The sequence below is a fragment of the Neopsephotus bourkii genome, unplaced genomic scaffold (assembly GCF_033783945.1).
Source record: "Neopsephotus bourkii isolate Nb327-2 ecotype Australia unplaced genomic scaffold, CSIRO-AGI_Nbou_v1 NB_947, whole genome shotgun sequence".
NCBI classification, from domain to species: Eukaryota; Metazoa; Chordata; class Aves; order Psittaciformes; family Psittacidae; genus Neopsephotus; species Neopsephotus bourkii.
Genome location: NW_026901441.1, coordinates 2,227,490 through 2,245,171, shown reverse-complemented (window position 1 = coordinate 2,245,171; position 17,682 = coordinate 2,227,490). Strand labels below are relative to the sequence as shown.

The 17,682-nt window shown below is 36.6% G+C and overlaps 1 protein-coding gene across 9 annotated transcripts in view; it reads left to right on the top strand.

The window, feature by feature from the left end:
• The window catches only part of ADGRB3 (adhesion G protein-coupled receptor B3), a 472,618-nt gene that overhangs the window by 378,622 nt on the left and 76,314 nt on the right, over positions 1–17,682 (top strand). For all 9 annotated transcript variants that reach the window (XM_061358588.1, XM_061358586.1, XM_061358587.1 and 6 more), the window contains one exon: positions 91–193. In XM_061358588.1, the coding sequence (XP_061214572.1) occupies positions 91–193 (103 nt within the window). The remainder of the gene's footprint in view (positions 1–90; positions 194–17,682) is intronic.

The window sequence follows — 17,682 nt, the reverse complement described above, 5'->3', positions numbered from 1 at the left end:
TTAATACAAGAACTGCATCAAAGCCTTGTATGATTTACTAGTTGTTTCCCTTTTAGAAAAGTTGTTCCCTCTCTTTGTTTATTTGAACAGGTACATCAGATCTGAGAGGTCAATAATTTTAATCAATTTCTGCCTGTCTATTATCTCATCAAATATCCTTATCCTGGTTGGACAAACTCAGACCCATAATAAGGTATGAGAATAGATTATATTAAATTTGCACTTAAATATTAATATGTTTGTTTTATTTGTGATTAACTTAAAATAATTACATCCATTTAGTCCTGTACTCACAGGACTTGGCATTTTTGGTAAAATATTAACAGACAAGGAAAAATATTTACCATCTCTCATAATCTCTTTTTCTCCTCCAAAAATCACTCTTGGTATTGTTCCCTCTGGATAAGCTGTGTTCTCTGTGGTAGACTTGTATATTTTATGACTAAATTTCAAAGCAAAAAAGTTCAAAGACTCAACATCAAAAGGACAAATTCTGGTTCATTATAATAGTTGTAATAGGATTGTGCTACAGTGTTTTTGTCTTTCTATTAGCTCACTGGTACTCGAAAGGCAAGTAGAAATTGCTTAGAAGTCAGAGTACTACTCTTGAAAATGTACAGAAACAGACATCATAACAAGCTGTAGAACATTTAAATGTCTGACTGATGTAGTTATAAGAAAGTGATAACTCTGCATGCCTTACTTAGTGATATATTGCTGATTTATTACTAAGGTTTTCTCAGACTCTTTCTGAACATAGAAGTTATATGCCCCTCTCCTGTAGAGCAGGGCACTGTTTTGAGGCATCATCTCGTGCCTAGTGATGCTAGGCAACTTTCAGAAGTGATAATAAGTGGTTTCTTAAAATTAACTATACATACATGACAGCTTGGATTAGAAAATAGGATGTAATTTGTGAATAGGGCAGTGTGTGCTAGAATGCTGTTAAGTTTTGGAGTGAGCAAGTATCTGTAAAGTAATTTCTTATCCCACTGTTTTAAACTACTTAATGCACCACTCATCTTAATTTTTCTAGTATCTAGTGAAATAGGTCCATCATCTGCTATAGGATAACTAGTGTTTCTACAACACACCTACAATTAAACATTTATTCTTTTCAAACAAATATTTAGAAAATTAGCTGCCAGAAGTCTCATAAGTTCAACAGAAGTCACATAGCTGTACTTTGTAAAACATACTCCAAACACAGTAATTTCCATATAATTTAACGGAATTATTAAAATTAAGATATTAGCATGCTTAAAAGTTTTGAATGCATGTAGAGGTACCAGGGAACAAAATGCACATTTGCAGAAGAAACCCACATGACTCACAGATTTTATTCAGGGGAAAAAAAGTCAGAAATGGAGAAGCAACTTCAGACTGCCAGAGTGCAGAAGAATTAAGCCTCTCTAGAATTTCAGCACTAACATGAATAGTAATATATACTATTTATTATGTATTTCAGGAAAAAATATGATTCAGTAGCTGAAAGTTCCTGTATATGTTGCCACTGTGGAGTCAGGGTTTGAGGGCATCAGAACAACTGTGTTTGATAATATGATTCCTAGGCATGCTGGCAGCCATTCTCTGCTGCTTGACTCAGGGAACTCTGAACAAAAACACACCTTAATCCAGTTCCTTTCTTTTAATCTTAATCTCTTTGAGCTCCCTCACTTCTGCTTTCTGAACTCCAGAAAGTAGAGATATTATTCTGATTTATTTCTGAGCCATCAGATCCTAAAAATGTAAGTAGTCAGAGGAAATAATTGACAGAAATCCCAACACATCACAAAGTTTACATTTTGAATATATGGCCTAAAAAATCACTCTAAAATACCACTTTCTACTACACTCATCTTGTTTTTGAGTCTACATCTTGCTTTTGGTACATGTACCACCTGGGAGTACCTTTAGTTGATCAAAGGCAGAAGACATTTTTTTATAATAAGGAAGATGTTCCTTGTTACAGACCAAAAATCTGGCACTATGTCCACAGATATGTGAATATATTGTAGCTCCAAGAGGATAGCTTTGGAGCGCACCATCAACGAAATGGTCAGCTAAAGCCACTGTTTAGCAAAAACTTATTTAAATAAGCAGTCAGATCCAGGTATGACTTCAATATGTTTGTAAGTAGGTATGTGTTTTGGTGTCAGAAGTATTTGAATGCAAATTCTGAATGTATTTTCAAAGGTCATATATGACCAGACAGTGTTTAGTCCATTGATCTAGATTACAGTACTGACATATGTAGGAAAAATTGGTTTCATTTTGTTGAGCTGGAAAATTAAATCTGTAAATGGGAACTCCAAAAAAGAAATCAGGTTCTTACCTATGGACTAAGACAAAAACTCTTTCAGATTTGTTTCTGAGATTTGATTGTTTACTAGAAATCAAAACATTTGAGTTCTTAGTGTCTGAGAATTTTGGTAGAAAACCTGGAAATATTTTATCAAGACATTGTAGTATGCAAATAAGCAGAAATTGTTTCCTAACAAAACTGAGGTGGTGTTTTATGGCAAGAACATAAACTCAGTTTTTTTAATGCATCAGGGAAAAGATGAGAAATACAACATGCCAAGTTCGAGAGTTTATTTACTCTGTTCTGTTATCATTCTTCACACTATTCTCATATTATTGGGGCACCCAGTTAATGTCCATATGATGATGCTGATATTCACTAAAATTGAAGAATGTCCCTTTTTTCCATTATTTAGTTTGACTTTGCTTCTGAGATTAAATTGTTCTCAGCTCTATATTTGTGTACACTCCCTTTGAGAATAGGTGCTTATAAGTATCATCAAAGTTGAATTCCAGTATAAAGTTGAACAGTATGCAAATTGAAGATACCGAAGATGCAACAGCATGTTGTCAGTCCTAGCAAAAGGCATACCCTGAGCACCTAAAACACATAACATATACAATTAGTAGTTTTGCTAAATGCACTGTAAACCCACAAAAAAAAAAACCATAAAATTTTGTTGATGATAAGATTCGGATGTAGTTTTCTCTATATGCATTAAACACTGCACCAACTACTTTTATTTGTTTCAATGCTATTTTATCTCCATGATATTTCTGTGGTTCATTTTAGTATGCCCATTGACAGCTGAGACAAAAAAAAAAATATATAGAGTCTTTTGGTCTGTATAAGTGTAAGTTTTCTTTCTGTTTTGTGTAAATAATAGATACTTAGCATGTTAGGTTTAGCTCTACTCTTTGAAGGCTGAGGATATCCCTAGTGTTTTTACAAAAACTTCTTTTAGTATGACTGAGTTTGAATATTCCACTCTCTTTGGTCAACTCAGTTTTGTCTTTTTCCATAAAAAATACCATGACAGATGGCAGAAATGGATTAAATATTTACAGAAGCAGTTTAAATTCTTCAAAGCTACCGTAGTGTTTCCATTTCTAATACTCCCTTGTTTAAAAGTGATTTTTTTCTCCAGTTTCAGTAACTCAAGTATACCGACATTAGACAAGAGGTCGAGGTCACGGGGCTTTTTAGCTTGTTTTAGAATAGATTGTGATGGCATGAAGGGGAGAATGGTTTCTCTTGGAAGGTTTGGATTGGGATAGCAAAAAAGCCTTTTATCAACAGAAAAGCCTTGCTCCCATATTCCTTCGTAGCCAAAAGAGTTGTGCATTTTATTGAAGGACCCAGCTGAGAAATGTTCTGCTTTTTTCAGTGTGTTTCCCCAAGCCTTTCAAAATACAGAACTTTATTCAACGCTGTTTCAGACACTGTAAAAGATTTTTGTTTTGTCAGTTCCTGTTTTGAAATACAGGTCACTGAAGCCTGAATTTGTGAGAATATTATTAAATTAATTATGCATCTTTTTTCAATATACTAGATGTTGTACTGGGCATGAGGAGCACATTAACTTACTTTGATATCTCTGTACCTTGTTTTCCTTCCAGTATTAAATGTTAGCTACAAAATCATATTTAAATTTGACAATATGCAATATATGTACATTGGAGGTAGCCCTTTAACAGCTGAATTTAGTTGTAATATTGAAATAAAGTCTCCTGGATCAAGGGAGGGTAACAATTTTCATGTATAATCTAACTGTTCACATATCTGTTACTTCACAAATGCTATGAGATGTCCCTAACATCTACGAAAGCATTACATATTTACTTTGAAGACACTGACAGTTTTCTTTGAGGACATATCTAGCAGTGATCTGTAGGTTTCTCTGTAATGTAACTCTTGCTATACTATGTTTTCTAATGTTCTTCTTGCCACCAACAAAAATGGTTTTATTTCTTCTATATGTGGACCTCAAGCTATATATCTTTACTGTGGTTCTGATCCCATTTAATAAATAGATTCTCTACGCCCCAATAAGTTATTAATTAATATTATGTGGAGATGTTCATAAATTCAATTTCCTTTTGAATACAGCTGGAAAACACATTGATTTTTTTCACAGTTCTGCCTAACTAAAAACACATTAGCTGTTTTATGTAAGCAACTCTTGTTTACCTGTTTTTCCTGTGATGAAAACTAAGGTTAATGCTATTTAAAATAAACCATAGAATTCATTATACATATGAAAAAAAAAAAAAGTTATACATTATCTGTTTCTAAGTGTACTTAAAAGTTCCTTGCTGGAGTTTGGGTCACCTGTGAGAAAAAGGCATATTTTTAGAAATGTCATAAGACTGCACATTTTGTTAGCCATAGTCAGGTTTCTGTGTGCCTAGCAAGGGAAAATGCTAAGGCACAAGACAAGATTTAGCGACCCTTATAGTCTGTGTCATCCCCTTTTAATTGTGGTTTTCAGTTTATTATGCTATTACATTTTGGAATTCATCTCTTAGACCATACCTGAAGGATATGCAAAAGGCATAACCTGACCACCTAAAACGTATAACATAAGCAACCAGTAGTTTTGGTAAATGCATTGTAAACTTGCAAAAAAACCCCTTAAAATTTTGTTGATAAGATTAGAATGTTCGCTAAATAGCTGACTGGACAAAAATAACCCCACTGCAATCTTTTTTCAATAGAAGGTTTAGGCTGAACAAAGCAAATAGAAGTGGAAAGGAACTGAGATGCCACAGTATCCCATTCCCATAGCACTCCGAAGCAGCTGACTGTGTAACTAGAGCTCCCTCAGGTTTTGAGAAACAGTGGGTGGCGGGATCCCCTGAGAACCCTGCAAATGTTCAGGTGGTACTAATGCTGCCTCTAACCATGTGGCTCTTGCCCCATATCTGCCACTGCCTTACAGATGCAGGCATTGTGGCAATATATCTCCTAGGAAACAGCGGGGGAGTCCTAAGAGCAGATGGAATGAACAGAGAAATGATGCTAACACAGCATTAAGGTTGTGTTAGAAAATCAATGAGGAAGCAAGGAATTTAGTATGTCAGGCAGTAGCACTCTGTGTTTTAGGTCTTGCCTGGAAAACTTCAGAGGAATACCCTCCATTTAAGCAGCTGAAGCCTGAGAAAATATGCTCTCCTGTTTTTGCTAGTATCCAGCTTCCAAATTAACACCTACTCTGCTGATTGTCATGTCTTTCTTTGTGTAATAGGTTTTTGAACAGCTGATTCAGGGGCTCTGGTATGGGCTAGCCATCACAGAAACACACCAGTAAATAGGTCAGCGGGCAGTGTGCACTGCATCAAGCACATCTGCCTGCCTCTGTATTTGGGAACTCAGAAACCATTAATGGTAGAAGACCTCAGTTAACTGAATAACTATTACAGAAGTAGGTCTGTTTAAGCAACAATTTTTTATCATACCAAATTCTGGCAAAACCCATTAACATCATCTGAATATACTACTTGCTTTTAGATTCTCAAGAGAATCTCTGGGAGCAGATCTTTCTTACCCAAGATCATTAAACATTGCTATTCATGCTACTGTTACTATTTCAGAGCAGGAGGTAACATTCTTCTCAAAAGTACTCTTTCTCAAAATATATCAACTTGATCATTCAGTATGCTATTTCTAAACAAAACAGACATATTGATTGTAAGTGGGTTAGATGGAAGAAATTAGGTAGAAAGTAGCAGAATGTGTTCTCTGCCTCCAATTCCCAGAACCTTTTTAAGGGCTCTACGAACGATTTTAGAATCAAAGAATCGATCAGGTTAGATCATCTCACCCAACCTCATTTTCAAGGCAGGGTCACCTGTAAGGTCAGAATGAGTTGCTCAGGGCTTTATATAGTCAAGTCTTGAAAACCTCCACATGTAGAAACTGCAAAACTTCTTTGGAAGATTCATGGCTTTGCTGTCCTCATGGTTACAATGTTTTTCCACATATCTGGTCTGGAACCTCCCTTTATTTCAATTTATGCTCATTGTCCTTTGTCATCCTACCACACATCACTGTGAAGAGCCTGGCTTCACCTTCTCATTGACCTTTCTATAGGCACTGATAGGCTGCTGTTAGATGCTTTTGAAGCCATGTCTTCTTCAGGCTGAAAAAGCCCACTTTCTTTAGACTCTCCTCACAAGGCAAGTGTTTCAGATTCCAAACATCTTGGTGTCCTCTGTTAAACTCACTCCATTTTATCAAGTCTTCCTTGTGCTGCACAACCCAATTGTATTGGACACAATATTCTAGATATGGTCAAATAATGACAGCTGAGCAGAGGAGGACAATGCATTCCTCAGTCTCCTGGTTCTGCTTCTCTTGATGCAAACCCAGATGCTGTCAAATGTCTGTGCTGCCAGCGGAAATTGGTGACTCATATGCAACTCACTGCCCACCCCTCTAACATGTCTAGCTGTCTTTAGATGGCAGCCGTGCCCTCCAGTGTATAGACTAGTCCCCCAAGTTTGGTATTATCTCCAAACTGTATAAAGAAGCATCCATTGCCTACTCCAGGTCACTGACATTTAAACATATGCCCCTGGATACACCCATTCAGTACTTCGCTTGTTATCTGCCTTCAGGTAAGTTGCTACCCATCAGTAATTAGTTTGCACTCTAAGCCAATGATCCAACTAGTTTTTCATCGCTTAGCTGTCCATTCACCCATCTGTGACCTCCTAGCCTGCTTACAAGAATATGGTGAGAGAATTTATTGGAGATCATTTTAGTGAGCTATATTTTGGAAAACAAAAGTGATGTTGGTTTGGAAATCCAAAATTTACCAAGGTTTACCCATGAAAGACATAGGCTGTGTCTGACCCATGACTCATACTGGTGCCAGCTCTAGTGTCTTTCAGTTGTTGAGAGTCTTCTCCCATGCACCCAAACAACCACACATTGCATGCATGTGCTGAGAAATGTTGTACAGGTGTAGTCTACTCCTTTCTCCCTGGTTGTGGTCCTTGGTTTTGTGCTGGCATGTGTGCCTCTGCTGTCCTGCCTTAGCACAAAAAACAACATAGCTGACTTTCCTGAGGTAGCCATGTGCTGTGTTGCTCTTCCCAAAATGGTATAGTTTTAGCTCCTTGCTCTTCAGAACCTCTTCTAGAATTCACCCCCACAGCCCTGAGGAAAATAGCTTATTCTCTCACAAACACCTGTTTGAATCACTTCAGACAATCTGTTGATGACTCAAGCAGCTATTTTAGGCTTCACACCTTTTTTATACTTCTCTTTTGCTTATTTGTTGAATTTCAGTGAAAATAGAAAAGCAGTCAATGGGAAGTATATCATCCTGCAAACAGTTAAATGTTCATGTCTTTCAGTTACATAGTCTTAAGAAAGAGGAAACCACAAAGTCTTCTAAGTGACAATAGTAAAAAGGATTTTTAAATGAAGATACCATAGGACTAAACTTCACACAACTAAATGGTTTAATTAATAACGAGAACAACAGCAACACCAAAAATCAACATTCAGCTACTTTGTTGTTTTCTTCCTACTATGAAAGCTGAATTTCCTCCATGGGTTTTGTGTGTGAATTACCATTTATAAGAACGTAGGCATAAGAATCCATTTGTCACATAAACTAAAACAGATACAGAAACAGTAAGATGTTTTTGATATAGATATCTTGTAAAATAATACATTAAAAATACAACTGAGATAAATGCAATGTAAATCTTATGACCTACTACAATAATTATTACATCATTACTTCTTCTGTATAAAAAAAAAATGAAACCTGTTAGAAAACACTATCTCTTTTAAAATACTATCATTTTAAGGAGCAATAGTGTAAATTTGGTGCAAAGATTATCTACCAATTGTACCAGATTTTATTTATACTTCTGTATAATTCCCTGTTGCGTCTATGTATTTTCAGGAACATATGGTATGGTTTAACCTTGACATGCACTATGAAGTTTATTTGTACATTTTTTACCTTGTATTCTCCTAGGTCAGAGTTTTCAGGACCCTGTATCTTGCAGTCAAGTCAGGGAGAGTGTTTTATAAGAGAGTGACTATTGGATCAGTCTGATTCTCAGACTGGTCTCATCAGAAGCTATAAAATGAGTATGCTTTCCTTAACACTACATACCTTTCTCTGTAAAAGCTATGGGTCTCACTCCTGTGATCTTTATACATGAAAGTATTCCTTAGCCCTATATTTACTTTAAAGATTTAGAAAAAGTGTAACATAGATGTTGGGAGAATCAGGCTCAGAGGTGTTTTAAAAGTCAGTGTGAAAATGAATCTTGGTGTTTGTGTTTCGTGCTTATGGCTGAAGTAAGCTCATTTCAGAAAACAGAGCTTGCTAGTGAATCAACTCACTTTTTATGCTGGAGTACCTCTTGCTTTTGCAGCAACTAAAAAAAAACAAACCCAAATGTGAATCATGTTTTGCTAGATTCAATCAAAGTAGTCCAGGGTGCTGTTTGAAGAGCAGCCCAAAACAGTCACTCCAGAAGTACAAGTGTCTCTGCCCTGGGCAACTGTGAGTTCACCTACCCTGTATCTTATTAGATTAATTTGTGGTTGATTTTATGTCATAAAATTCCCATGAAATGGTTATTGTTCTCAGGTGCTAAGATTAAGGTCTGGGTTCCATTGCCTATGCCCAGACCTGTTTGTTCATTTTATATTTGTCTCCCTTAATAAAAAAAAAAACAAAACCAAAAATAAACAAAAACGAAACCAACCAAACGAAGCGTGACAAGAGTGCAAGAGTGGATTTCAAATTTCTCTTTCTTTCTTTCTCTCACTTTTTCCCTGTGAATCTTTTTTCCTGTCTACAAGTAGCCAGGCTTCAATGGGAAAAACAGAGTTGCTTTGCCATTTCTACTTTTTAGCTCTTCTACAAGGTGAGGTTAAGTGAAATTTCATGGGATGTGGGAGAAGCAGGATGCAAATCTCTGCTCCAGACCAAGGCCATCAGATAGAAAGCCAATGATGATCATACAAAATCTGAACTTTCCTGCTTTTTCCTTCTGAGAAAGAAACTGTGGTCACTCTGTGCTGAACTCACTGAAGTCAGCATTCACTAAATATGGTCTGAGTGTATTTATTGCATCATATGAAAAAGCAGTGTTTTTAGATGCTATGGGTCACATCAGAACCTTGTAATGAGACAGATGCTTAGCTTACCAATTAAAGGGACTGCTAGTATGCCTAGGGACCCAAAATGATGTACCCAGAGATCCTTTCAGTGCTATTGAAAAATGCATGTAGTGCCTTTAATTTTAGACCTCTGCCAAAACATGACCTTTTTATATTTATTTTCACGGACATACATGTTTATTATGTTGAGTCTCAATGAGTCACACCTTCGACATCAAGCCTGGTACTGAAAAATTTGACAGGAACTGTGTTTTAGTATTTTTCTCTTTTGATGTTTTTGTCAAAATTTATATAAAACTGACATTGTAACTGAATAGGTAGGTATATTTAATAGAAAATTATGCTCAGAATTATCTTTTGAAAGAAAACTGTAAAGGAAAATTTGCAAAGCATGCATTTGGCTGTAATCATGGACATTTTTAACAAACGTAATTGTGAGATTTCCAGAACCCTGCAGGGAAGTGTACATGTTTTGTAATAAGAAGGCCTCAAGCTGTTTAAACTGATAGAATTTCTGAAATGTCAAGGAAGTTCAGTTTGCACTAGACTTCTGGGTTTAAAAACAGGATGGAAAACATGTTAGTGTCTCTCTCTTCTGAAGAAAACTGAAATGTATCTGGCACAAGGAGTCCAGCAGTTGGAAGGAAGTATGAATAAGGTTGGCACAAAATGTTGTTCCATTAGTAAGTGGTTACATATCTGTCTCTAATTAGTAGTATGGCATATAATTTGTGCTCTGTGCTCTTCATTTCATAAAAAGTCACATCTTCAACCTACCCCATATTTACTAAATAGTTCCTTTAAGCTAGGAAATCTAAATGGATTTATTATTCTTTAAATATCACTTAAAGTTAGGTAAAGACTTAGAATGAGAATGGTTTCCTTAACAAGCTTAGCTAAGCCATACAGGATATAATACCCAATGTGTTCAGAACCTACAGCTATTGAAACTTGGTTTTTAAAAAGATGGAATTAACTTTAAAGACGTTGTTATTTGCATTATGATTTTACACTGCTTATATTTAAGAGGTCTTTCAAGGCTCTGTACTCTACTGCATATCCTCTTATGTCAAGTCAACCAGAATTCAGGCTTGAATGTTAGCAATTTCATTATTGCTATAAAACCTTAATTTTGGCACTCTGTTACCTTTTAAAGTAAATACAGAATAATACTAATGTTTCACTGAATTGAATGATCCCACAAGGCATTGCAGTTTTACTACAATGGAAGAAAAATGGTTTTGCTAGGAATCAAAGTTAGAACTCAGTATCAAAGCAGAATTAATGATGGACAAGAACTGCTGCTAGACTCAGGTTACCTCTTGTAGCGATTCATAAACCTCACCCCATAAAATCTCCCCAGAAACAAATTTGTAGGAGTTTAAGCCTGATCAGGTGTCTTGTTTCCGTTCATTTCTAAAAGATTCTTCCTTCTGGATAGAAGATTCAACAGTAGTATCTAAGACCAGTAAAAATAGATTTTAGTAAGATTTTTAAACCTTAGTAAGAAGCCTCCACCACATTCCATAAATACCTAAAGAATATTATCTGTCCTAGTTAAATATTAGCCATTAAATGATCAAACATGTCTTTTAATTGTAGGAAATTGTCAGTTGCAGGTAGAAAGATTTCAAAACTTTGAGTTGTGGCATTAATCCCTGTGAACACATACAGCCAGTAGCAAATGCAAAGCCTGAAATGAATCAGAACTAAGCCAGATTTTGTCGTATTGCAGGTGCCATGGCTAGAAGCATGCATACAAGTTATTGATATTGCTCAGCTGACACTTGTTATGTGTCATAACTTGGTTGTGTGTTTGAGCTCCTGGAGGTCTCAATTCAATACTTAAGTGAACAGGTATGATAAATGAAGCAAAGCCAAAGAAGTATTTTGAGGTTTCTTTGTCAAGAAAGCACTTTGCAGAATTTCCATTCAAGATACGTGTATACTGTACCCCGCAGAACTGGACTTTGGTATCTTTCACCATTAGTGAAAGATTAGTGTTAATTTTTCGTATGGGCTTTACTAATCTCAGGCCATGCTCCTGTTCTCTACATTTAAACCTGTTTTCATGTGTCAGCTAGAATCATAGAATCAGGACTAATTTGGGTCACTTGGATTCATTTGTCTCCCCTAGAAACTGGTGAACAGAGATCTGCAGGTGTGCTATGAAAACTTAAGCTTCTGGAAGGAATTTTTCTAAGTGGTGTTGAAGGAAAGGGAATAAAAAAATGGATTATAATGAATGCACAAAGCAAGTAGCCTTTCCATGCAGTCCCTAGCGCGTTTCTTCTTCAACTTCTTGTTAGGCTCAGATGCACAATAATCCCCTATGAGAGTCCAGTTCTCTCATCATGGTCTACTAGAGGCTTTTGTTTTCAAGAGCCTCTAAAATATAAGTATAGATCTATCATAAAACATTACCCAGTTTCTAAATAAAGTAACAAAAAAATTAAAAAATCTTGTGCCTTCCGGCATCTGAAAGGGGAGACTGCTTTCCTACAATGATCTAAACCTGTCAGTACAGTTGTTTTAGAGATGCTGCTGTGTGTACAGAGGATGACACTGATTTTAGTGGTTGCCTCTGCAGGCAAAGTTATCTGATCTGTGCAGGTCACAGAGCATCCACTAAGGGAATTCCCACCACAGGAGCAGAGAGAATACAGACAACTTTCCAAAGGTAATTTGGCTATGTCATATCATCCTGGGCATAACAGCTATGGATATAGTCTGGGAGATTTTGTATGAGGATACATCCATGCTAAGTATATAATTCATAATGTAACATTTTATACTTGCTAATTTTAGTTGCCAAGAGAGACATTTAGCATTAATTATTAATTATTGTTGTTGATAAAAATAAACCTATCATTGAGATTCTGGGAGTATTTCCAACATCAACAAATTTTCAAATTGATTTATTAGCAGATATAATCATTTTATATTTCTCCCTCCAGTCAGAACCCCAGCTTATTTTTTGCTTGCCCCTCCCATAGGGAAACACTCAAGTAAATATATCAGCCTTTCACTCTGTTCTCAGTGTCAGCACATTCAGATCTGTTAGTTTGCCTATAGAAGCAAGGAGTGAGGGAAAGAGGTGAGGACTCCTTCAGCTGTAGTAAGACCTTTCAGCCTCCATTTCTGAGCATTTTAACCTTAGAAATATTAACTGGTACACAGAAACAGTGGATGTTATGAAGAAGGCTGGATGTGAAATTTTGTCAGGTAAAAGGGAGAAAAAAAGATGCTATGTTTCTACTCAGCAGCACAAGTGAGGGTATTATAGACTACAGGGAGAAGCTGTGCTAGAAACAGTAGTGCTGTGGACAAACATTTCTTTTACTGATCACACTTGAGTCAAAACAAATAAGTAATTTATTTTTTGCAGTAGCAGAAGCTCCCAACTGGTCTGGAAGTGTCACTCACCGTGCACTTCACATGTTGAGTTGATTAGAGCGGTTAAATACGTAGGTCTCACTGTATGCCAGTGAAACAGACTAGAAAAGACAGGTCACAACTACATTCCTGACATTTAGGCATTTAGGGACTTCTGCACAGGACTTCTCCATTTTCAGATAGAGAGGGTGGCCTACAGGATGCAAGCTTTACCTTCTAATCATGTAGGTTTTCCTCAGTATTTGAATGTCACTTGTGTGATTTTCTGGTGATGGTTGGGGGCTGGAACTCATAAGAAATAGAGGTGGCATCTGACTACGGTATTCAAATCTTCAGTGGCTTTGGCCAGCTGGGAAGGTTTGTTTCATGGTCATTTCTTACACAGGAGCTCATCATGTTCCTAGACCACTATGGGGTTTTGCCCAGTGCTTCCACCTGGAGTTTGACCAAAGCAACTTCCTCAAGGATTTGCAGGTTAGGAGTTATATGTTAAAGGGCCACAGATGTGGCCAGGCAAGTTGCCACAATGAGTGAAACACATTTTTTACTTTACCTAAGATACTCCCTGCTTTGTATTTGATGTTCACTGATTTTAGTGCATTTCACAGAGATAGCTCTGTGTCAGATAAAAATCCATCTCCTCCCACTGGATACTATTTTTTTTTCTGCAGATACTCTCTTAGTACATACTGTTTTACACAGGAACTGTTTGCATCCCTTATACATTAATTTTTTAATATGAGACTCAGTGAGATATAGAGCCAGGGGTTAATCATGTGGTTAGCCATGTGGTTAATGATTTAAAATAACTGAAAGGATTTTGTTTTCTTTAAAATGTTACTAATGCATTATTTATTAAGTCATAATTTGTATATAATAAAATGCCTAGGCTCAGTCAATGATAATTACGTTACTTAGGAACAATTTGAAGTCATGCACATCAAAAACAATATAGTAGCATTTGCTTTTAATCTGAAGCTTTATGCTAAACATCTATGTTTCTTTGAGCTTTATGTGCACCACTGCATTTTGCTTAATATTTTTATGGTTATTTACCTTTCAAAATAACCAAATATAAATTAGAACAGAGCTCAAAGCACTTTGGGAAAAGATATGCTAATAATTTCCAATTAGGAAGAAAAAATTGCTAAAAACTAAGACAATGTGTTACTAGCAATACAATTACACCGTCTTTAATTGTATGCACTGCCTTCCAGGCCACAAAGAGTTTGAGGGGAGAACAGCAGACCAACATGTTCTGTAGACAAGACAGCTACCCATTCTTCTGCTCTTGAACACCAAGGGTAAATCTTCCTTGTGAAAACACAGCTGTGGTACCGCTGGCTTTGTGGAGAAGCTGGTCACAGCAAAATTATTTCCTAATTGCTGTGAAAAATGCAGGTCACTTCTTAGGCAGGAGTAAGGTGCTTCTTGAATTTCATAGGCATTATGTCTGTCACTGACTGTCAGAAAGGAGGAGGAGATTCTTCCAGCCAGGATGTCTTTAGTTAGAAGCGAAGAACCACTTTAGACAGCCCATGATGTGTGACATGGGAAGGTCCTAGTTTTCTTTTCCTGTTGCCTTCTTGCAAGAAGTGTTTATAGTGAGTGGGGATTTTCCCTTCAGGCCTTCATGTGGGGAAAAAAAAAAAAAAATCTGTTTTGAAATTAAAAATTAAGAAAGTAAAATGGTCGTTGCACCGTTTCTTCTTTCTTCAGTTCTCCTTTCTTTATCTTTTCTTCCCTTCATTTCTTTTATCTTCTTTCTTCATTCATTGTTTGCCTTGCTTTTTGGATTTATGGTCTACTTTTGGCCCGGCCTTCCTCACCCTTTCCTTTACTTGGCTTCCCTGATGCTTTTTCCTTGTTTGCCATCCAACATTCTGATCAAAGCCAACATTTGGGAATTCAGGGAATTCTACACATTTGCAAATAGAGAAGGCAGCTTATATGATGCAGATATTACTTTTTGATCATGTAGGTTTTCTTTGGCATTTTAATTTCACCGGAGAACAATTTCCTGGTGATGGTAAGGCACTGAAACTCACAAGAAAGAGAGGCAGCATCCGACTACAGTATTCAAATCTTCAGTGGCTCTAGCCAACAAGGCAGGTTTTATTTCCAGATCATTTCTTACAGAAGAGCCTACCCACTACATACCTGGACTGTTGGAGGGTTTGCCCAATGCTTCAACCTGGAGTCTGACAGAATCAACTTCTTCAAGGATTTACATGTTAGAAGAAGGAAAGGTCCTTCTGTGTTCTATTACACACACACACACACACACACCCCGCCTCTCTTTTGCTTCCTGAGAGGCAAAGGTATTCCTGCTGATTTTGTCCCTCTACAGTTCTTGTCCGCATTTGCACCCTGTCGAAGTTCTCTGCCTTGACTGTCAAGCTTCTCAAGAGATAACGTCTTTAGAGTACTCTCTTTTGTCATTGCCTTTGAATTATCAAATTCCCTCTCTCAGGGAGGATAAGCTGAACATTTCAAGCAGAGTCATAACACTTGAATGCAGTAGTTCTGCCGCATAGATAGAAAAATGAGAAATAAAGGAAAATGTGGTTATGAGATGTGATAGCTCAGTAAGACTCTCATAATGTACCAGTGGGACTTACATTGTGTGCAAGCAGTTCTCCATTGCTGTGCTTCTCAATAAAAATGCTTTGGCTTTCTTTCTGTTATTGAGCTTTAGTTTAAAAGACAGTAGGGAGAAGAAATTGTATTTTACTATATATTTATTATAGAATTATACTATGCAGTGATGTTGTATATAGCATTTTTTACATATTGTCATAATGTTATTCTTATTAAAGAGGCTTCCACTCAAAATTCACTAGTCCTAGTTGGGGGTTGTATTCTAAAACAGACGTCAATCTAATGTATCACTGACACTCTACCAGCCCCATGGCACAGAGCAGGCCTGACAAACTGTCTTGTGCACTGGTGCAAGAGCGACCAATGATCTAAAGCCTTGCTGTGAAGCCCCTTTACAAAACCATCCATTCTGTCGTGCGATTGCTCTGTTCCTGTGTGGCTTTATGCTGTTATAAGAAATTACAATATGTAGCTTTTTTTTTTTTAATTCCCTTTAGTAAGCTCAATGTCACTATCTCCTGTGCTATACTGGTATCTTGAACTCTCTGTCATCTTTTAAAGTAGGCCAGGCAATTTTTCATTAATTTATGACTAATATTTCCTTTTAAAAGTAAAATTTATCTTTACAAATTGTTGGTTTTTTTTTTCATCAAGTAAAAGAATTAAACATTTTAAACAGAGAAAAATGAACTCAGCAAAAAAATAAACAGATTGTTCATTACACATCCACCTTCCAGGCTGATCTTCAGCCTCTTTTTATCTCTGTGCTGTCACAGACTGAGAACATCAGACTGATGCTCAGAACATCATGTCACTTCCCTCTACCTAGCGCTGTATCTATGTTGTATCTACCAAATCTACCTTTAAAAATTCGTGAGAAACTATGGGCTGGGTGAAAAACATTAAATGGGACTGGGACTATGGGCTGGGTGAAAAACATTAAATGGGACTGGGTTGTCAGTAGGCAGCCAGTAATGCTTGCAAAATGGCAAGATAGAGTAATAGCTGAACCACTTAAAACCATCACAATCAGCACACATAGGTATGAGTCACTAGATGAAGTTAAAAACAGTGAAAATCAAGCCTGAAATCTAATTCAGGTCCTTTTCTTCCTTTCAAAATGCAAACAGGCCATAAACCCTTTGTTGCCTGGTTAAGCGGTTAGTTTACAATTGCTTTCTATCAAGTGCTCAGCAGAAAGTAGTTTGAAAATACAAGCAAATATATCCTTCTTCATTTCTTCCAGCTTCTTGTCAAAGACTAATAGAATGGGTGCTGTTCTTTTGGTTTCTTTAATTCCAAATATGGGATTCATTCCCTCCCAACTCTCATTTAGGGGTACATTTTTCATACAATGCTTTTTAAACTGCACAATGCCCCCAGATTATAATGGGGGCTGTGCAGCATAAAATCCTGCAGTGCTTTGAAATTAAGTTTAAAACCCTGCAGTGCTTTGGAAATGATGGATATTTATTCAGCACTGTGTGTTGGCACCAGAGTGAAAAAAGCCCAGAGGAATTTCACCAATACAGCTGGAACATAACTAGGGTGTTTCACATCGGACCTATCAAAGAAACACCATTTTGTATTGCTAACACCTCCCAAAATAACATATGACACATTTGATATACTTTTAGATAATGTCATCAAAGACTAATTGTGGCAGATCCAATACTGAAGCAAAATTTCTGTTTGTCAGGATATTAACCTCTTTGCTTGTGGGATGTCGTTTGCCTTGTATATAGCAATCCCTAACTGGGTTTGGTTTTTAGGTTTTTTTTCAATTATTATTTTAAAGCTATCTTTTCTGATGGGAAAGTTTTCAAGATACTGAATTGCATGGTGGTTTTGAAATGAAAAGATTAACAATTTGTTACACAACTGTAGTATACAGGACATTTAATCAACAGTATTTGATAGATGATAGTGCCTGCAACTGAATTAGACCCTAATTCTGAAGTTAATTCTTTGGAGCCCCACCAAAGCTCTGGGAACAGTGCAAGAATTCCATTTAAGAAAAGCCATTTGTTGTAATGACTGTGGCATTGTAAAAAAGCTAAAGTAGCCATTATCACCTAGCTCTGTGGATCAGTTAGTTTTTAAATCATTGATCCTGATCAAAAATTTGTGGTTCACATACTTAACACCCTTATGGAAAAGTGTTGTATATTTCATTCAAAATGGTATTGCCATTATTTGTTTGTTGGGGTTTTTTTTAAGTG